This window comes from Sinocyclocheilus anshuiensis, unplaced genomic scaffold (genome assembly GCF_001515605.1).
Source record: "Sinocyclocheilus anshuiensis isolate Anshui unplaced genomic scaffold, SAMN03320099.WGS_v1.1 scaffold936, whole genome shotgun sequence".
Taxonomy (NCBI): domain Eukaryota; kingdom Metazoa; phylum Chordata; class Actinopteri; order Cypriniformes; family Cyprinidae; genus Sinocyclocheilus; species Sinocyclocheilus anshuiensis.
The window spans coordinates 575,344-598,501 of NW_015552621.1; the positions used below are offsets into that span (position 1 = coordinate 575,344).

Sequence of the window (23,158 nt, forward strand, 5' to 3'; positions counted from 1 at the left end):
GCGCTCTCTCTCTCTCTCTCTCTCTCTCTCTCTCTCTCTCTCTCTCTCTCTCCGTGTGCAAACTATTTCCACAGTACTATAAATAAGGCTGCAGAATGCATGGGCTCAAACCAAAGGCGTGGCTGTGTGCAGGTGGACTGTTGCTGCTCTCCATCTCTACTTTATTCAAACAGGACTTTCTCCTCCGAGGAACTAAATCGCCGCAAACATGCCTAAATGCCCCAAGTGCGAGAAGGAAGTTTACTTTGGTAAGACTCGTGTGAAATACTCATATTTACATGCATGCTACTTTTAATAAATAGGAAAAATACGAAAAGAAAGTCAAAGTACACTCTTATGCTGTTATACAACTTATTATAAATACTTCGATGTTTAAAATCATGTAAACTCGTTTGAATAAGCAACAGCACGAGGGAATAACCAGGAAGAGAGCTGTCAACTGATGCATGTGAACGTATTTCCTTCTTGAAACATTTGCAAAACAGCTCTAACACAACTTGTGCAGGCAAGCATTTACAGCAATAAAACACAAATATATAGAAAAAAAAGTTTGCATAAAGAATTTTAGACTTAATGGAGAATTGCAGTGTTGGGCGTAGGGTGGTTAGACTAAAGCTATTTGCTTGGAAAAACAAAAAATATATATATCAGCCGATAAATGTGTAATTCACATTATTATTATTTAAAAACGAAACAATAAGAACATAAATAGCATATGGGGGCAGTACAGCAGTGACTAATAATGCAAATGAAAATGTCAATGCTTTACATTGTAAAGTAACCTATATTTGCATTGTGTATTCATCCAAACTATTTAAATATTTTCAGTACCATGAAGGCAACCAGATAAGACGTGTCTTTAAAAAACTTTACTATTTGGCTCATATTCATTAAGGAAAGCAAAGATTTAGAGAAATTGGTAAATGTATGTATGGAAAATAATAATTCATATCTGTACATTTCAGAGCAGATCTTAACTCATGCACAAACATCTCTGAGACTCTCTCTTTACTGAAAGTCTGGGCTTGGGTTTTGTCCTTTCAGTTAACTGACCATCCATTCCACTACTCTTTTTGTCTTCTTTGCTAATTTACTGTACATTCTTTGCCAATATAAAAATGCTGGGCAGTTTTTGGCAGGTTTCTATCATCAAGCATTGGAGTTAGTCTCTCTCAGACTCTCTCAGACTGATATAGCACAGAATATTTTTGAATATCATATCTTCTCAGTATGTAAAGTTCATAATTAGCATTTGACTGAAAGTTTTATCTGTTATTTACAGAATTCTTTCTGCATCTCACACTATGACCCATTCTGCATTTGCTGTTATAGTGCTTCTCTAAACCTGTATGTTTTCCATGATGCAAAATTGCCTCGTGTGCCTGGTGCTGGTCTTATTTAATGTTCGAATGGAAGTAATCTAACAACCGCAGCCCCTCAGAGATGGAAAAGAGAAAACAAATTCCACAATGAAGATATAAGATAGAGATTAGATAATGGCATAATCAAAATAACACAATTTTCTGGCTTTGCCATAACCACAAATAGAGAGTGGAAGTTTTTATTTGTAATGTCTTTTAATTATATATATATATAATATATATATATATATGCACAAGTATATCATAATTCAAAGGTACTGGCCATCCATTAGGTGCGGTTTATACAGTCTAAAACCATTTTGTGGTTCGTTTTTTTTAAAGAGATTTGTTTGTTTTAATTACAATAATTGTCGTATAAACAGATTTAAAAGTACAGTGTGTAATTTCTATCATCATCAAACTGATCTGCAAAAATAATGACCGTTCAAACATGTTTCCCAAAAACTTCCCCCAATCTTCTACTACTGGTCAGTCAAACAGATAGTCCCGCCCCAAACTTACTCCATTGGTGTTATGGTGGGAAAAAACAGAAGCTATGCAGAATAAATAAACTGCAGATTACAAATCTCTGTTGTAGATTTTACACCCAGTCAAGGACACTTTGTTTTGATAAAGGCCATTAAGAGAGAGAGAGAGAAAGAGAGATCAGTGTGTCCTATGTGTAGTTGGCTGAGGGAAGTTAAGTAATTACTGTCTTAGGTGTGGCTCAGATGACCAAACAATTTTTTGGCAGAATTGCAAGAGCCCAAACCCATTCTAGTGAATTCCTTTCTGCCTTGTTTGGCCTTTCAAAATGTTCTTTCTCACATGGACCATTGATTCTGCATCCAACTCTCCCAGCATGTCTGGATCATGTGTTCACAGTCCAGTACTAAACAAAAGAGCTTCCTGTATCATCCACCGTAGTGTGACATGACTGACTGCCTGAGCTGGGATGAGTATGACTCTTATTACAGCTGTTGTAAGCAATTATAGCAGCTCGCAGTAGTCCATAACAATGGGAATAATGTAGTGTATGTGCTAACCCTCAACACTCTGCTTACTAGATAAAAGATGAGGCATTACTTGGTGTCTGTGATCTTTGCTAACACCTCATCACATTTTTAGATTTACGTCACAGATGGAACTTTTAATCTGCCCTTTGTCCATCCTTTGGTTTCTGCATGCCAAAAAGCTCAAACGAATCTTCTCTCGGAGCCATAAATCTGACATCTTTTAGAGTGGTCATGCTTTCAGACAGTCTTTGGCGTCCATGAGATGTAGACGCTTGCCCAAAACCTCCCTCGTAAAAAGCACCACCCCTACTGGAGACGCCCGAGCACGCATGACTTTGTCTTCCCTTCCCACTTCTTTTACGTTGTTCATCATGAGGGTTGTTTGGAGAAATCTTTTTGCTGAGGACTGTAGATAAAGACTTCATTATGGCCCTTTTATAAGGGAAGGGAGGAATGAATTCCTTTGGGATTGTCCTGCATGCAGCATCCACACCCACTCATGTTCTCGCTGTCATGACTTTATCTGCGCTGAGTGGAGAACACAATGATCGGACAAGACTTGCAGCATGCTGGACTGCAGAAACAATCTGCCAGACTTGAAACTTCAGCTTAAGCTTTGTTGACATTAAAAGTTCCTCATGGCTTTAATCGAACTAAATAATGGCTGCAAATCAGCTAAATTTCCCATGTGTGATTAACTTTGTATTCCTCTGACTCCTTTATAAAAACAACTTAAAGGCTAATGAGTGATCCTTTAGATTCCAAGTTGTCTATGAGGTTATAAACAGGCCCAGATGGAAATAAACGTTTTTTTTAGCCATTTTCTGCATTGACTTTTTTGGAGGAAATCTTTGGAATTTAGCTAAATGGATTTAAACTTCGTAAAATGTGCTAAATTAGGCTCTTTTTCCCACTACGCCATTTCTTAGCCAAAATATGTATTATTTATGAATATTTATTACAGATTTAAAGTGATAGTTCATCCCAAAATTTTAATTCGGTCATTATTTACTCACCTTCCTGTCATTCCAAACCTGCATGACTTTCTTTCTTCCTTCAGAATGCAAAAGAAGATATTTTTAACTATTTTTGTCCATACAATGAAAGTTAATGGGGTCCAAAACAGCATTGAACTTCATTGACTTCATTGAACTTCATTTACATTAAATATAGGGGGGATATAATATTTGAAATAATATATATATAATATAATATAATATTTTTTTAAATACAAATAAATAAAACAATTGTGTTCAACTGAAAAAAAAAAGTTCTGTTCTGAACAACATGGCTGTAAGTAATTAAGGATAAAATTTTCATTTTGGGGTGAACTGTCCCTTTCAATTTTTAATAAATATTGAAATGTGGCTAAGAATTGAAGTGGCTAATAATTGGCGTCACCTGAGGGGGAGTACATACAAAATTAATCAATAAATAGGGAATTTTGTGAATAATGTGCACTGCAATTCTGCATGAATCAATCCATGTTGGCCAATTTATATGTGGGTTTTCATATTTATTTGAATTAATGTTTATCGTTGATGTTTCAGCTGAGAGAGTGACGTCACTTGGCAAAGACTGGCATAAACCCTGTCTGAAGTGTGAGAAATGCAACAAGACCCTGTCGGCTGGCTCACATGCAGAGGTAAGCCACTCACAGAAATACACACGGCCTGCCAACCTCTTACTGGGACAGAGCACAGATTAATTTAGCAGGCAGGCTTAATGAAGTCCAGTTAACTTTTGGCATATTTTTACCTTACATAAACACTTCAGGGGGTTAGTCTGTCAAGGTAATACGTCTTGAGGAAGGTCTTGCATAATAGCCCCTGTTCAAGTCCATTATGTACTTTGCACTGACTAATGTGTTTCACCTCACAGCATGAGGGGAAGCCTTATTGTAACAACCCATGTTACTCTGCACTCTTTGGACCCAAAGGTAAGTTTCTCCAATGCGTCAATGGCTCTGTTTTACTGTGCTGTAGGGTTATAGTTCAACTAGAGCATCACATGGCATAGATTAGTGCTTCACCTCATAAACAAATGGACTGAGGACTGCTGTGGGACAGTACTTGACCACTATTAAATGGTTCATCCAGGGAATTTATTCAACTTTCTTTATTTCATCCAAATATCTTCTTGTCAGCTATCCACAGAGTTTTCTGTTATATAATTGAATTATGCGTCAATGCTTCACATATTTTTGACAGTGTCAAGATTTTTTGTGTTTTCAGTTAGCAAGCTAATCAGTTAGCCTGCTAATCTAACACATCCTGTGCAAGTTACTTCACATAATTATATAAAAACATTACATTTCATGCCATATGGTCAAATGGACATGATAATACTATATTTTCTATTTAAGACTAACACAATGACTGTCATATGTAAGTAATTCTCTTTCTTTTTTCCTCAGGTTTTGGACGTGGCGGCACTGAGAGCCACACATTCAAATAGGTCATTGTACAAGTGAGTTCACATATAAATATGATCAGTTTTACCTATACTTACAGTAGATGACATTTAAACATTAACTAACTGCACTCTTCTTTCTATTTGCAGGTTTATACAATCTGTAAGCTTGTTTTAGGAGAAGCTTGATTTTTGTTTGTTTTTTTTTGCCACTATATTTAGCCACATATTGTTAATCCAAAAACAAAATGACCAAACCATGCCATGTTTTAGAAAGTACTAATTTGTATAATCTGTTTTTAAAATGTTGTCTGCTATAGCAGCACACAATGTTTCATTAGGGGGACTAGTCTAGCCTTTATAATGAAACTGAACATTTTATACATTAAATGTGTTTAAAACCTCTGCTTGTCCTTTACACTTCTTTCTCAAATTAATTGATAAATTGATCAAAAATATTAGCTATAAATATATAAACTACATTTTGCATTATTTTTTGTACAAAATGTTATCCTATTTATCCCTATCATTGTGTCACTTATAACATATGATTGCATCATGATTTTGTTACTCATGTTTTCATTTTAAAGGCTTAAAGGGGTCATAGGATGCTACGTGCACAAGTTGTCTGAACTGAAATGTGTGTTGGCAGTGTGTGTACACAACCACCCTATAATGAAAAAAATCCACCCAGTGTTTTTTTTTTAATCTGGTTAAATGTTTTCCCCTTTCTCAAATCGAGTCGCTCTCAGATGCTTGTCTGTGTGATGTCACACAGACAGGCCCCTCCCACGATAGTTTGATTGACAGTAGCATTTCAGCACAGACTGGACTGGCATCTTACCTTAGACCCGCCCTGAGTGAGCTGTCATCATCAGTCCGCCATTGTTTCACCGGCGGAGCAGATGTAGACAAGAATGACTCCTAACAAGCGATTGAGGTGTTCTGTTGTTGGATGTAATAATGAACATAACAGTCGTCATTTACTCCCGACATCTGAGCCGCTGAACTGGCAGTGGATTACATTTGTTTCTACATAAATGCGTCTATGTTCGCACGAATCATTCATGATCCAGACTCATCTACAGAAGAAATGAGTATAATGTTTTGTAATGGATCTTTGCAAATCGCCTTTCCTAATAATGTGCTAATTAGCAAGTTTCACGATGAATGCAGCTAAAGTAAACAGTCCCTCAGAGAGCAGCTCGGAAGAAAGGGGCGGGGTCAGCAGAGCTCATTAACATTTAAAGGAAAATGCTACAAAAACGGCTTGATCTGAAAAGAGCTGATTTTTACAGGGTAAAAAATTTGTTTTTTACACTACCATTGAGAAATTTTAACCAAACTATGTTACAGACTTTTCATTAAGACTCCAAAGAATCATATCAACTTGTGGAAAATGGGCATCCTATGACCCCTTTAAGTCCCATTCACACCACCAGCCCTTGTCTATATACTTAAAAACGCTCATGGGCATTCATAGTGCTGTTGCTCTAAGATTATTGGTAGACTGCAAGTCTGGACAAATCTTTAAAAAATGCAATCACAGTATATTGATGCTAAATCTAAGAAATCTTCTAATCTGATTAGGGATTGGTTTTCTTGTTGCTAAAGAAGTACAATTCTGCTGTTGGAGAGTGTTGTATATTATATTATAAACTACAGCAGTGCTATTGCAATAAATCATTAACCAGATGAACAATCTATTAAAATACAAGTAAAATTTGCAAACACTGCCAAACATTACAAAATGTCATTCAGGTTTGACAGTTTTCTTGTGTGTAATAATGAACACTATGCAGAGGAAACTGTTTTAATATGAACTATATCAGTGCTTAACTGCTTATTGCATCATATAATCAACAAGAGATATCAATATGAATTAAACTCACTGAGACTGCCTACAGTTTCATTTCCATGCATAATTTTTTTATATCAATGTATATGTGCTTACAGAAAAATCATATAGAACAGTGAAATTGATCCATAAATTCTCTGTTCTGTTTTGCCTGCAATCAGGACGGTGGTAACACTTTCTTTTGATAGTCCAATTTTGACATTCTACTAACTAAAAGTAATTTAGCAACTACATGTCAACTACCAGTCATTAGACTATTAATAGGCTGTCTGCTTAATATCTAATACCTAATTAGAGCTAGTTGACATGTAGTTGAAAATTAATGAGTTTGTTGAATGTAGTCACAAAGTTACTTAGTAGAATGTCTAAAGTGGACTATAACCGAGATGGGTCACATGAGCTCCACTGATACAGTCTTCATCCCTATTGGTTGTCACTCCCAAATTTCACTCTGCAATTTGATTAAAGTTAAGTATTTTTCAAGTTTGTTGTGGACACGCCTCCATCCTGGCTGCATCCGAAATCACATACTTCCCTATTATATAGGCGAAAAACTGTCTGTGTCAAAAGAAGTATGTCTGAATTCACAGTACTCATAAAAGAGTAAGCAACGTAAGTACCTGGATGACTTACTACGATGGACACTTTACTATCCCATGAAGCCATGGGAGAGGATTTGTGAATGGCAGTGAAGTGATGCAACTAATGCTGGTATGGTCACGTGACAATGACAACATGGCGAATGTAGTATGTCCAGATTACATTCATTCAATAGTCAATGCCACTTGTGTTGCTGGAAATCGACAACTCCATTGCATCACTTTACTGGTGGTGTGAATGGGGCTTTAATGTGAAAAATATTCCACGTGGAGAAGAAAAAAGCTTTAGTAACTGGCCAACTGTAGATTTTTTTTGGCACTTGGCAAGTGTTCATTTTGTACCCTGTGCCCCACAAAGAAACAAAATGGCTCTTTAACAGAGCAATTTCCACTTTTAGAGAAGGTGATGCCAACAGATGTTGAACTTTATATTGAAAAGCTAATTATTACTGGCACGGTTCCAGATTCCAGAAGCATGAAACAGATATGAGTAGGCAGTGTTCATTTAGAGTAATGCCACAGAGCACAACCACTTCCAAATCATTGCAGTCCAGGAAACAACCTGCTAGAGGGATTAATTGGTAACTATTGATTCAAGCGAGTTTATTTAGAATACCCTTATATGGTAACATACCAGAATGAAACCCATATACATTTCGAGGTGACTGACTCAAAAGGGAGTGCCACTTCCACTCTGTGACTGCTTGATGTTTGTGCCTACACCCCTTCAACTTCTTCCCACCATCCAACATAGAACGTCTGCTGGCGGGTCAGAGGACAGTGGTCGCTATGGTAACAGACACAAACAAGACCCAACAGTGACTTGGCCAACGCTCAGCCCGACTCTGTCTCTAGCATTTGCCCCTGAACAAAGATCCTTTATCATGGTGCGATCTGCAATGAGAGAATGAGACAGACAGAAAGGGTTGGTCCCCGGTTTGCTATTTAAAATATTTTTCAAAGAAAGAAGTATTGAGCACACACATGATGAAATGCGGCTATTTTCAATATAATTGAGATCACGCAGCTGTGCGGCTTCCACCCCCCACGCTTGCAACCTTCTCACACAGAAAGGATATTTCTGACTGAATCAAGGCTGTTTGTCATTTTCAGGTGTAATAATAACAGAACTGAAACATCTGTGGATCTTTCGCCAGTGATGAGTAAACATATTCAAATACAGAAACTGCCAAGCGATCTACATTTGCATGGCCTTGACCTCTTTGTTTAAAGTGGGTAAAGGGTATCAATCTCTCGCTTTCTTCGCTCACCAGGGTTGCAACGGCAGTAGACTTTCCTTCAACTGTTTTATGACAGGATATTTGTCAAGTTCCCGCTGACGTTAAATGGGCAAGCAATACAATGCTACGGACCAAAGGAGATTGTTACATTTGCCCAAGAATAACACAGTAGTTTTATGTGTTTCTAATGTGAGTCATTGAGTTGCAGAATTCATATAACGTTTGTAGCCAACTGCATGGTAGAAGTACATTACCATTTCCAGCACATTCCAGCTTATCCGCTCTATTTTAAAAAATGACATTTTTACCACTGCACAACTTGCTCAAATGGACGTTTTGACAAAGCTTTTTCCTACAAATGTATTTTCAGTTACAGTGTTTTACATGTAAGAACATAAGAAACCTGCTGTACCGTCTCCCTTAAACAGTCTAAAAAGATTTGTAGCACAACTTGAAGCATAAAACTTTAAGTTACTTGCAGCAGAACATTGTATTGTAATAAGGTGAGTTGGTCTTCGGATTACGCATTACAAGTAACAGGAGTTACGTAATCAGATTACTTTTTTTCAAGTAACTGGTAAAGTAACGCATTACTTTTTAATTTACAAGGAAATATCTGAGGTACTTTTTCAAATAAGTAACGCCAGTTACTTTGTTTTCTCATGTATTGAGAAAACTCTCCTGTCCTCATGTTGAGAGAAATCAGGAGTGAGTGCAGAGGCATTGTGTGCGCTGTGTGAACATGATGTTACTGTAGTTCTAGACTAAATGTGAACATGCATTTACTCTTCTCACTTGCACAAAAACAGATTCAGTATTCCTCGAAATCAATAAAAACAGTGAAATGCAAACTCAGAATATGACACAAACCTGCAATAATGAAATGTTAAATAACACAAATATCCTTTATGTATTTAATCTCATTTTATTAACCAGTGTCTTTGCTGCTGACCTTCTATGATCCAATTTAACCACAATAATAAGCAAAAATGACTTTTCGATAAACATAACATTTGTGCTTCCTTTTTTTATTGCTGAAAACAGAAAAATGAGCCCAGCCCAGATGAGAAAAAGTAACGCAAAAGTAACGTAACACATTACTTTCCAGAAAAAGTAACTAAGTAATGCGATTAGTTACTTTTTTAGAGAGTAACGCAGTATTGTAATGCATTACTTTTAAAAGTAACTTTCCCCAACACTGTCTGTCACCGATGGAGTTTTGGTTCCTTGTCACTGTCGCTTTTGGCTTGCTTAGCTGGGGACACAATTTCTGGCAACATTGTTGACTTGACTGTACAGATACTAGGCCTATTGGAAGAGAACTGAACTGGATGATGACATCTCTGAATCATCACTGAACTGATTTTAACTTGAAAAAAAAAGACTGTTTGTTATTGTCCTCTTGCATTATTGACAAACTATTTTCCTGTTTGCCACTGTAAAGCTGCTTTGACAATCTGTATTGTATAAAGCATACAAATAAAGGTGACTTGACTTGACTCTTATCACATGAAGAAATATGAAAAATATGTCTTTAAGCTATTAAAACTTTCACAGAACATACACGTGCTGTAGTAACGTAGTATTTTCTTTATTTTATGGTGTACACATGTACGGACGAATGACGGAACTGTATGCAGTTTCCCTGGGGAATCTGTTTGACAGCTATACTGTATCTGGTTGCTAAGGAGTTCTGAGTGCTGTTACCACGTTGCTATGGGGTTGCTAAGGTGTTCCGAGTGGGTGTTAGCATGTGTGTAAGCAGTTGTTAGGTGGCCCAAGTCAAACGAATCCACTTAAAAGCGTCTTTGATATTTTGGTCTCTTTTTATGGCTCATGTCCTTATAGCTCATGTAAATATGTGACCCTGGACCACAAAACCAGTCTTTTGGGTATTCTTGGGTATATTTGTAGCAATAGCCAAAAAAAACATTGTATGGGTCAAAATTATCGATTTTTCTTTTATGCCAAAAATCATTAGGATATTAAGTAAAGATCATGTTCCATGAAGATATTTTGTAAATTTCCTACTTTAAATATATTAAAACTTAATTTTTGATTAGTAAAATGCATTGCTAAGAACTTAATTTGGACAACTTTAAAGGCAATTTTCTCAATATTTTGATTTTTTTTTTTGCACCCTCAGATTCCAGATTTTCAAATAGTTGTATCTCGGCGAAATATTGTCCTATCCTAACAAACCATACATCAATGGAAAGCTTATTTATTCAGATTTCAGGTTATGCATAATTCTCAATTTCAAAAAATTGACCCTTATGACTGGTTTTGTGGTCCAGGGTCACATATATGGAACTTTTGACTGTTTTATCATCCATGAGAAAAAAATCACAAATCTGATTAATTGTAAAAAATAATAACACATCTCTTCTCAACAAAGCGCATGAGTGAAGTATCATGTCAAAGTTTAATATTTGTGTGAGTAATGGCAATGATGTTAGCATAACTAATTAAAAAGCATAAGAGATATGAAGAAAGTTAAAAAAAAATGTAGGAATCACGAGAATGAGGTTATGCAGCTAAATCTTAATCATCCATATGAATATTTCAAGGCCTGAATTATTACTGTGTGATTATTTTCATTGCGCAGAGCTCCAAGAAGCTGTAACAAAAGCATCAGAACTTCATTAAACATGGAATGAATTTTCCTAAAAGTTTCTTCAAATAAACCTTTCAAGCACATCAATTTGTCCGAGAAAGTGCAACAGTGTTCTGTTCACAGCAAACAGCCCTGCCAGAATGTGACATGAGGGAGAAGCTGTGGTTTGACGTTGAATCAGGTCCTCATCTCTTTTGCCAGTACATAATATTTGTTGAATTAAATTTTCCCATCTCATCCTATCCACCCTCATTCGCTCACTGTTCTGCCCTCACAAACGGCAAAGCAAGGCTGGAAGCAATCTGCTGTGATGAGCAGCACATTTCTCATCATGTTTAATGAGTAAGTCTGTGCTAATAAGAGTGGAGTGAGAGACAGGAAGACACCTGCGAGGTGTGAGCGGCTGCACATCTGTCTCTGTTACTGTGTTGATTAGCGAACAGGGCGGCTTCCTGCTAAATCCCAGAGGCCGGATGTGATAATAGACATGCAGTGCTTGGCAAAATAGTAGCCTAAGTAAAACAGTGTGTATTATTCCACAATATAAACTGGAATAAAGTGAAACAACTGTGTGATTTATTCAGTTTGTCAAAAAGTAAATAACACTTGCCATAGAAAAATGTAAAAGAAACCAGTTTGTTTATAGTATTTAACAGAATTTAAGAAATGTAACAGAACACATACTGCCTAGCTTTACTGCAAATTATTGTGGCTTTTAATCATTTTTTAGTACATAACAAAATATACTACATAACACAATAAATATTAACAACTTTCAAAGTTGTCTTTATATATGTAAACTAAATTAAACAAATGTTTTTAATTTTATCTTAAACCCAACAATTTTTTATATTGACCCTACATTTACATTTATGATTTTTTTACACAGTTACATTTTATAGTTCAGTTATTGCTCTCCCTGAGATTCAAACCCATGACCTACAGGGAAGTAATATTTTGGTTTATGTCAAAAGAAAAAATATATTAAAGCATAGATGGTCTGTATAATAAATAACATTAATACAAAGAAAAATATTTTTCTCTTTAGGAAAATAAATATGTTTGATTAATATTAAATCAAAATTTCAGATTTAAATAAAGGTATAAATATAACTTAAGAAAATACTAGAGCATTGTTGTTTAAGATTTTCTGCATTTTTAATTCAATTTTGTTTAAAAATATCTTAATTTTGGCAGTTTGGTAAATAATAAGTGAAAAGAGCTGTTAAAAATTGTGGTTGTCATGGACTCTTTTCACATTTCAATGGAGATAGTTGGTAAACGTATATAGTGGTGAACGGAAACTACAACAGATATAATTTTTGCATTTTCATTTGCCCCAATAGCAAGAGAGAAAAAAAAATCTAAAATACAGTTTCTATGACTTTACAATTGATTATGTTGGTCAGAAGAGAGAAATATATCAAATTGCCTGTCACTATATGTATTATAAACACACATACAATGCATTAGCTAATTTTCTGTAGTTTAATGCCAAGGTAATAAAACACAAAGCGCAGTCTTATAAAGCTACATTATAGTTTTTAAAAATGAAAATATAAAAAAACTTTGCTTTGACTTGATGTTACTAAATGAGGAACAGTGTTGGGCAGTAACGCATTACTTAGTAACGCGTTACTGTAATTTGATTCCTTTTTTAGTAACGGAGTAATTTAACGCGTTATAATTTTCAAAATAGTAATTAGAGTATAGTTACAAGCTGAGGTCTCTATACGTTACTGCCGTGTTACATTGCTGACAGAATTCAGTGTTTTATAATCTAGAAATTGTAAAAAGGATGTAGCACACGCACTGTCGAGTCAAGTGTCAGTGGATTAGAGACCTGCTCCCGCGAGACCCGACGCAACAGAGTGGGCGAGTAATGGTGCGAGCGGGTATACATATATACAGTATCTCACAGAAGTGAGTACACCCCTCACATTTTTGTAGAGATACTGTATATTATTATATATATATTTTATATATATTATATATATTTTATTCTCCCGCATCCCGCACACACGAGTGTCTATAGATGTAGTACCCCTGTCAGGGAGAATATTAACACAGTAAATACACACGATGCGATGCTTCACTTTCACAGCTTTACTCAGAATGAAGCGCATCACGAGAACTCCCTGGGAATACACGTACGCGCGCGCGCACACGTGTGGCCAATCAGATACGCCCACTTTAAACATAATAACATTTCACTCCATAACATACTATAAATATTTCTAAACACCTTAGTTATTTCAAAATATAACATTTGAAAGTATTTTCCAACATTTGTATAATTAATAATTATTTAAACTGAAGACCTATTACATTAACTTATATACACTAACAGCATCACATGAGTTACAGTATACAGTATTTCACACATAGTAATCTCCAGCATTTTATACTGCATATACAGTCCAGCCTATTACACTCTCCCCTCAGTATTTAGATGTCGTCCTCGACATGTGACCTCTTAGGAGTCAATTCACTCATAAATGTGTCTTTTCATTTCACATAAATGTTTATACAACACTGTCTAGTAATGGAATTAAGTAGCACCTATATAGTGAGTGCCTTAATCAATTTTTTTTTCACATTCTTCGACTGACAGCATACAGTTGCAAATGGAACTTAGACAAATTGTATTCTTTTCCCAGTCCACAAAAGTCATTTGGCATTTATCAACAAAAGTCCAGCAATAACAGTCTATCTGGTTGAACAGTTTTCAAGAAACAACAAAAAAGGAGCATTTTAGTCCATATCAATGAATAGGCAAATGCTGTATATTGGTCAGAGTTCCAAAGTTTGGCAACAATTGTCCAATTAGCTGAATTGTTCTCAGGAAAACAACAAGAGCATGCCACTTGTGCCAAAGTAAAACAGTCCATATAAAACTTAGGACAGCTTAATGTGACTGTGGCCAGAGCCCTACAACAGTCCATGGTCCCTAAATCACACGACAGTGTCTGTATCACTGTTTACTTGGTGTTCACTATGTGCAGTCCATTGCTTTTCTTTTTTTTTGAATTTTGATTTATGAATTTCCCAAGTCATCAGTGCGCACATCGGAAAAGCAGTTCATGTCTAATCAACTGTTGTGGTATGTATGAACAAATTTCAACAGTCCATATTATTTGCGCCCAAAGACACTGGGTAATGTAATCAAAACAACAGTTCCACTCAAAACTAGAGCTCACAGTTAGTAGTAAAAAGCTGGGGCTTGGTGATAATAAAGGGGTACTGTTGACCAGGCGGTCGGGGTTTTAAGGTTCTGATAATAGTCACCAATCATGCTTTGCACATTATAACATGCGGGTGTTCCAAATATGTCGTAGGTAAACCTCTTTGGATGGCGTCGTGATCTCCTTGTTGACCTGATACTGTTTTGTTCTCCTAGATGTATATTTGTCTGTCCTGGTATTTCAGGTACTCCCCCTTCCACTGACTCCAGTTCCTCTGACTCAGCAGTGGATCCAATCTTTGAAATTTCCTGTTTACTTCCTGTGTCATGTACTTGTCTCTGTTCTATAGGCTCAGTCTCCACTTCAACTCGAGTTGGCCATGGACGGGGTTCAAGAACTCGCTCAGGAATACATACTGATGGTTTAGGTAAGTTTGACTCCCTTGATAACATGTTTTTCTGTGGCTCATGTTGTTCAGTTGCCCTTTGGTTCGTCTGCTGAAGTTCCACTCCAAAGCTGTACTCATCTTCATCACTCTCACTGTTGGTCTCTTGTACATACTCTCTGCCTATTTTGCCAGGCTGTCCCCGCTTTTCTTTCTGCTGGCTATGTGTGGAGCTCTTTTCCTCAACAATGGTTATCGGTAAGTGGTCGCAAGGTAGGAGTAGATTTCTATGTAGGACTCTTGACCTCCCTTTTCCCTTTTCAGGTTTCACCTCGTAAATAGGAGCATCTTCCATGGCTTGGCGGATTACAACATGGACTTCATCCTCCCAGTAGTTCCTTAGCTTCCCTGGACCTCCTCGTGGGGTGAGGTTTTTCACAAGGACTCGACTTCCAGGGTGCAGGTCAGCGCATCTTACTTTGTGATCATAGTTTCGCTTGTTCCTTTCTGCAGATTTGTTTGCGTGTTCCTGAGCAATCTCATAAGCCTCTTGCATCTCTTTTTTCCAGCGTTCTACATACTCTCGATGATTGGTGGCACTTTGGTCCTGGGTAAGCCCAAACAATGCATCCACAGGAAGCCTTGGGGAGCGACCGAACAACAGGTAAAATGGTGAGAAGCCAGTAACCTCGCATTTAGTACAGTTGTAAGCGAAGACTAATTTGTTCAGTGCTTCCTTCCAGTTTGATTTCTGTTTTTCCGTCAAGGTCTTGAGCATTTGCAATATGGTTCGATTAAACCTTTCCACCTGACCATTTCCTTGTGGATGGTAAGGGGTCTTTTGCCAGGCTGTCCCCGCTTTTCTTTCTGCTGGCTATGTGTGGAGCTCTTTTCCTCAACAATGGTTATCGGTAAGTGGTCGCAAGGTAGGAGTAGATTTCTATGTAGGACTCTTGACCTCCCTTTTCCCTTTTCAGGTTTCACCTCGTAAATAGGAGCATCTTCCATGGCTTGGCGGATTACAACATGGACTTCATCCTCCCAGTAGTTCCTTAGCTTCCCTGGACCTCCTCGTGGGGTGAGGTTTTTCACAAGGACTCGACTTCCAGGGTGCAGGTCAGCGCATCTTACTTTGTGATCATAGTTTCGCTTGTTCCTTTCTGCAGATTTGTTTGCGTGTTCCTGAGCAATCTCATAAGCCTCTTGCATCTCTTTTTTCCAGCGTTCTACATACTCTCGATGATTGGTGGCACTTTGGTCCTGGGTAAGCCCAAACAATGCATCCACAGGAAGCCTTGGGGAGCGACCGAACAACAGGTAAAATGGTGAGAAGCCAGTAACCTCGCATTTAGTACAGTTGTAAGCGAAGACTAATTTGTTCAGTGCTTCCTTCCAGTTTGATTTCTGTTTCTCAGTCAAGGTCTTGAGCATTTGCAATATGGTTCGATTAAATCTTTCCACCTGACCATTTCCTTGTGGATGGTAAGGGGTCGTTCTTGATGCCATAATGTCACTGTACTTCCTTAGTTGATCAAACAACTGGTTCTCAAATTCCCCACCTTGTTCGTGGTGGATCCTTGCAGGGAATCCGAACTTCAGGGCGAAATCATTAAACAGTCGGTCTGCCACTGTTTTGCCTGACTTTGAAGTAGTGGCATAAGCTTGAACGAATCGGGTGAAATGATCAATCACAACAGGATATACTCATATCCTCCTTTGCACTTATCTAGGTGGAGAAAGTCAATCGAGACTAATTCGAATGGGTAAGTCGTCTTAATGCTGTTTAGCGGCGCTCGTGTCTCCCGACTGGGTTTTTTCTGTTTGATGCATGGGCATTCCCTCAGGACGTACTGTTCGATGTCCCTCTGCATCTGTGGCCAGAAGAAACGGTCCCTGATAAGGCTTGTGGTCCGATCCAGCCCTTGGTGGCCCATCTCGTCATGCAGCTCTTTCAGGACAATATGCCTAAACTTGGCGGCTAACACCAGCTGAGTCCGCTGTAATGTCTTACGGTACAGTATGCCATGCTCGTCCAATTGTAACTTATCCCATTCTCTGAGGAAAACTCTGGACTTTGTGTTGCCTGCGTGCCACTGCTTCGACCCCAGCCGAGACCCGGACTGTAAGTGCTTGATGATTACTCTGATGTCCATATCGTCTTCCTGTGCCTGACGAATCTCCTCTTTTGACAATGACTTTAGTGGTACTTTATTAGTATGTTCACATTCCATTACATCATCACATCTAACCATCATAGTGGGACCCGAATCATCCTGGATCTCGACTGCTTGAATCATTGCCCCAATACAATCTGGTGAGAATTCCTCCGTGTACTCCCTCATTACTGTCTCTACGTCCACAGGCATCCTTGACAATGAGTCCGCATCAACGTTCTCCTTTCCCGGCCGGTAGCGGATTGTGAAGTGGTAGTCCGCTAGTTCACCGACCCACCGGTACCCAGTGGCGTTCAACTTTGCTGAAGAGAGTACATAGGTCAAGGGATTATTATCGCTGTACACCGTGAAAGTTGGGGCGTAGTACAAGTAGTCCCTGAATTTTTCCGCCACAGCCCATTTTAGGGCAAGGAACTCAAGTTTCCCACTATGAAGGTGGTAGTTCTTCTCGGCCGCTGTCAGTGTTCTGGACCCGTAAGCGATTACCTTCAACTTCTCGTTCTGCCGTTGGTATAGAATAGCTCCTAGACCCTGGTTTGATGCATCCGTATGCAGAATGAATGGTTTTGAGAAATCTGGAAACCCTAACACCGGCGGTTGGACCAAGCACTCAACCAGTTTCTCTAAAACATCTTGGTGGTCCGCAGTCCACTCAGTTCGCTGGTTTGATGGCACCACAGGACCTTTCTTGCTTCTGCCTGTTCTTTTCTCCCTTCTTGTTAGGCTCTCCTCGCCACTGGATCTACTTTTCAAGAGGTCATACAGTGGACTGGCAATTCTGGAAAAGTCTTTGATATACCGTCGGTAGTAACTGAGCAGGCCCAAGATCTTACGTAGCTGACCTACAGTGCCTGGTCGCTTATCTTTCAAAGCAGTTACGGCAGCCATGTCAGCTGGGTCCATGCAGCTACCTTCCGCCGAAACAATTCTGCCAAGGTATCTGACTTCGTTTTTGAACATGTCACATTTCTGTGGTTTAAGCTTAACACCATGAGCACGTAGTCGGCGCAGTACTCTCCTCACTGCCTCCACTTGGTCACTGAATGTTTTTGAGAAGACTAGGATGTCGTCCAGGTATGGCACACATATTTCATCTCTCAGTCCCTCCAAACAGGTCTCCATGAACCTCTGAAATGCTGCGGGCGCATTCATAAGCCCAAATGGAATGCGAATCCATTCGTATAGGCCCCAGGGGGTTGTGAATGCTGTTAACGGCCTGCTCTCTGGGGTCATGAAGCCTTGATGGTAAGCCTTCCCTTGATCGAGCAGAGAGAACCAAGAGTTGCCCCCCAGGCCATCTAGGACGTCCTGCACTCGAGGGATTGGCTGGCGGTCAGGTACGGTCTTCCTGTTCAGATCCCTGTAATCTATACATAGCCTGAGGCTGCCATCCTGTTTCCGTACACACACAATCGGTGAAGAATAGGAGGAGTTGGACTTTTCTATCCATCCTTGAGCAATTAATCATGTAGATAATCTTTCATCTCCTGATATAAAGGCTTTGGAACTGAGTTGTACGTCCGAGACACAGGTGTATTGTCGTTCAGAGAAATAGACATTTGTAGTTCCTTAGCACAACCAATATCATTGTCGGATTTCGAGAAAGTCTGGCACTCCTCCTTTAACATCTCTCTCACTTGTTGTTGTTGTTGTGCGGTTAAGTGGCTTATGTCGACAGGTGGGTCCCACAGGCTGTCTTCCTCAGTTGCCCTTGGTAGTACTTCGGCCTTAACCTGGGTCACAGATCCTGTTTCTTCTGGGGAAATCACTGACGCAGGTAAGACTGACTTGACTGGTTGCACTGTTCCTAACTCCACTCTACTTCTCAGGATGATATCGTGGTCTGTTTCATTTTGCACACTTAATGTGACTGAGGGGCGGACACCTTTTTTCACTTCTAGCAGCGTGTCGAACAGTTCCAGGCCCTCAGGGTACTGAGGGTCGATGCTTGGCTCAAACAGTAACACACTGTCTTGTCTCACACGTGACATTTTGACTTGACACTGTACCTGCATGATTGTGTGCTTTGGTATGTTTACAGGGCCCTTGACAGTGCTCACCATATACTCTCCAAAATCATCTGCCGTCACCCGGTTGATAAAGGTGTGTACTTTGCTCTTTTTCAAACTTGGGAAGGCACTTACAACAGTTTGATACAGCTGACCATCAGTCACCATATTTGCATTGTCTGTATCCTTTTGTTTCATCACTTGCTCGATTACATTGAAGCCGACGATAGGTTTAGAAAGTAGCTCACCCTTCAGAACAAGCACAGGAATAACCAATTCCTTTACTCTTTCAGCAGGGGAAGCCAACTTGAATGTTATCTCGACCCATCCTCTATACGGCATGTCAGTACCATTGGCCGCCACAAGGTGAAAACATTTAGTCGTCTCTGTTGCTTCAGAGATATCTCTCAGCCTTACTTCAGGTATGTATCTGTCTTTCCACTGTTCATCAATAATGCAAACCTGGGAGCCTGTGTCCCATAAAGCCTCTGTCTCATACCCCTACAAGTAACAAGTCACTAGGCATTGCTTGCCAACTAAGGAGGTTACTGAGGAGTGCTGATTAACTTGGCATTGTGCTGTTATTATACGATCAATATCATGAGGCATAGCATGTTGCAGTCTGCTCCTTAACTGTTGTGCTGAGTGTTGTCGGGACGTGCATGTCTCTTGGGTCACTCCCTGTCCCTCTGAAGCAACCATCTCCGTTTAACGGAGCCTCCCTCTGGATTCTCGCACCCCGTACTCTGCAGCCAGCTGCAAAATGTTCACTGCTGCCGCAATAATAGCAATGAGTGCACAGTTCTGCAGCTCCCCTGTTGGCAATGGAAGCATTGTCTAGCTCGATGGCGCCGGGACTGTCGAAACAGTTGTTGGGGTTGCGACAGTCGATCATTTGGGTACTGTCGCATAGCTGGATATAGAGGTTGGCTGGATTGTGTGGGCATTTGAGTATTGTGGTGCTGGGGTCATTGTTGTTGAGCAAAGTGTGTCAAGGGATGGGGCTGCTGAGCTATTGTATACTGTTGTGGTGATAGAGCACTTAGCTGTGAATGTTGCGACTGAAGCAGATATGGATGTTGTTCATATGTGACTGGCTCTGGTCTATGGGTTTGATGCTCTGGCCTTGGATCCCACTCTAACGGCAGCTGATTGATCTGAGCCACGTTCTGCGGGTGTCGACGTGTCATACAGTGGTGCATGCTACACTTGGGTTATCTATATATAGAGAACTCTCATGCACAATATGTATACTATAGAAACTCTTTACTATGAGCATTTTAGTATGTTATTCTGAAGACAGCAGAGACAGTCAGAACTCCTCCACTGCAGGCCTCCCAATTGTCTTTTACACAGTCCTTCTATTAAGAAGGTGATAAAACAAGAAGGTATCCGGTGCAGATTACACTATAATTATGGGGCTAGTTGTAAATATAAAAGGGAATTAACTGTAAGTCTTTGCCTCTGGTTCACTACCTTCTGAGATTTTCCTCCCAAGATGCAATGTGTCTGTTAAGTTAATTACTAAGAGAGGTTACTCTGTGGCCACAAAATGTGCGCACACACACACACACACACACACACACACACACACACGAATACATTATGGGGCTAGTTGTAAATATAAAAGGGAATTAACTGTAAGTCTTTGCCTCTGGTTCACTACCTTCTGAGATTTTCCTCCCAAGATGCAATGTGTCTGTTAAGTTAATTACTAAGAGAGGTTACTCTGTGGCCACAAAATGTGCGCACACACACACACACACACACACACACACACACACACACACACACACACACACACACACACACACACACACACACACACACACACACACACACACACACACACACACACACACACACACACACACACACACACACACACACACACACACACACACACACACACACACACACACACACACACACACACACACACACACACACACACACACGCATACACACAAGCAAGCAACTAATTATCACTCAGTGTATATTATTATGTTGTGTATCATTGCATAGCTTCATTTTAATAGCAATAGTGAACATGATATTTTCTGGACAAAGGTGGAGGAATCTTATAAACGTGTCAAAAATAAGACAATGTAAGTAAATTGTATTTACTTACAGTAAATAAAGCATATTTGTAGGACCAGTGAGGGTTTTTTTTAATATGTTTTTATATTGTTTTAAACTGTGACATGATAAAACCACAAATTTCGCCCTCATTTTGGATTACTGCCATGCAAGAAAAATCTAATTTTTATTACAGTAAGGGAACATTTTTTATACATATTATTTATTTATTAATATGAGGACAGGTATTTTGATATATGTGAAAATGAAGAGTCTTATTATGTCCTTTATATTGAGTTTTTACTTTTGATTGATCTTGGAAAAATAAAATAATTATTATTATTATATTATTTATGCATTGTATTAATGCATTTTAAAGCATTGTGTATTTGCTGAACTTACGTTAATATAATCTGATTTCTATAAAAAAATATATGTAATGAAAGTAATGAGAATTACTACTACAAATAAATAAAAAACATTAAAAAAACTCGTAAATCAATCAATCAATCAATCTTAATGGTTATAACTGTGTAAATATTAATGTTTTTTTTTTTCTTTTTGATTTTGGGTGAAATGTGACCTGACCACAAATTTTCCTGAGATTCACCCAGGAGATTCATCAAACATCTGTTAAGTGAATCTGTATCAGGTTTTTTTTTAACGCAGCTCTTCCTGCATATACATTTCTAACGTGATTCCACAGCTTTACAGTAAATCACAGGGCCATGAAGTCTCAAACCTGTAAACATCTCTCCTGTATTGGTACTCCCATCACCCTGAGGGACACCAGGCCGAACCGATGGGGCTCATGATTTGCTGGCTTTCCATTGATGAATGAACAAACCTATCACATCCGTTACAAACGGCCCGGTGGAATTTCCTCCAAACACACAGATAGTGCAAACTCAGTCCTTTGTGTGTCCTTCTAGAAGACAAAACTGATCCCCTCTGATCGCTTCCATATGTTGTCTAAGATTGTAAAAAACGACAATCTTCTCTCTACAGAGATAATGTTGGCCATTTTATCTCTGCATCTCTTCCAAGTAGGATGAGAAGGGAGTGAGAATGTGAACGAAACCACCTCCTGTTCTCGTCTGTCTGTCCCAAAGTCCCCTGCTGCTTACTTTGAAACACATCAGTCAGTTCTTTACCTACAGCCCTGAAATATCACTGTACCGCAGCAGCAGTCAGCACACCTCGAGACGTTTCTCATCACTGCATCAAAAAACAGTATGTGGTAGATGTGTGATTGGTGGCTCGGGTCAGTAAATGAGTGGTGTGCAGGTGGCGTTTACATGCTCTCAACATTTCTTTCTCATGAAAAATCGTTTAGTTTTGGAGGCAAAGTTTGTTCTGCCAGTTTGCATATGTGTGCATAGCTAAATACAACTCTGGAATGCAGGCCTAGCCTTGGATTTGAATGCGTAAAATGACATATTTGTTAGTGTTACTCTGAATTGTTTGCACATATTTAGCTAGATGAATCTTCGCTTTATTTGTTTATCTGAAAGTCCTGGACAAAATTACATTAGTTTCCTGCATGGATGCTAAAAACAGAAACAACCAAGAGCACATGGAGGATTATTTGGCAGATGTTGGCGCCACCCAATGGCAGGCAAAAAAAATAAAATAAATAAATAAAAGTTGACCGTCGTTTCGTTGTGTTTGATTACCAATATTACAATGTTAGTATAGTAAAGTAGAAAATCTAGTATAAGTAAAGTAGTAAAATCTAGCTATCATTTGACTTGTAAAATTTATATAAAAACTCATTTGAATCACCCTTGCTTATTTCTTTTAATCCTTCTTTTAATTAACAAATTATTATATATATATATATATATATATATACTGTGGACATTCAGTGTGGTCCATAGACAACTTTGAACAATTCTGAATAAATATTAAATTATTGTTTTGAACTTTTTTTATTATTAGAATTATTTTTGTTCCTCTAGCCATCATTTGACCAATTAAAACACACTTGTCCTCTCCAAATACTGTTACAAATATTGTCATGTTTATTGTGTTTTTTTCCTTATTTATTACTCTAAAACAGGGGTGTCAAACTCAATTCCTGGAGGGCCGAAGCCCTGCAGAGTTTAGATTCAACCCTAATTAAACACACCTGATCCAACTAATCAAGTCATTCAGGTTTATTTTAAAACTACATGGTATGAGGAGTGTTGGAGCAGGGTTAGAACTAAACTCTGCAGTTC

The 23,158-nt window shown here is 38.7% G+C and overlaps 1 protein-coding gene across 1 annotated transcript; it reads left to right on the forward strand.

The window, feature by feature from the left end:
• Positions 1 to 89: 89 nt before the first annotated feature.
• On the forward strand, positions 90 to 5,208 carry LOC107666240 (cysteine-rich protein 1). The gene is made up of 5 exons (XM_016457459.1): positions 90 to 248; positions 3,928 to 4,022; positions 4,259 to 4,316; positions 4,794 to 4,846; positions 4,940 to 5,208. Exons 1-4 carry the CDS (start codon positions 209 to 211, stop codon positions 4,832 to 4,834), a joined length of 234 nt encoding a protein of 77 aa, XP_016312945.1. The 5' UTR covers positions 90 to 208; the 3' UTR covers positions 4,835 to 4,846; positions 4,940 to 5,208.
• Positions 5,209 to 23,158: the final 17,950 nt, after the last annotated feature.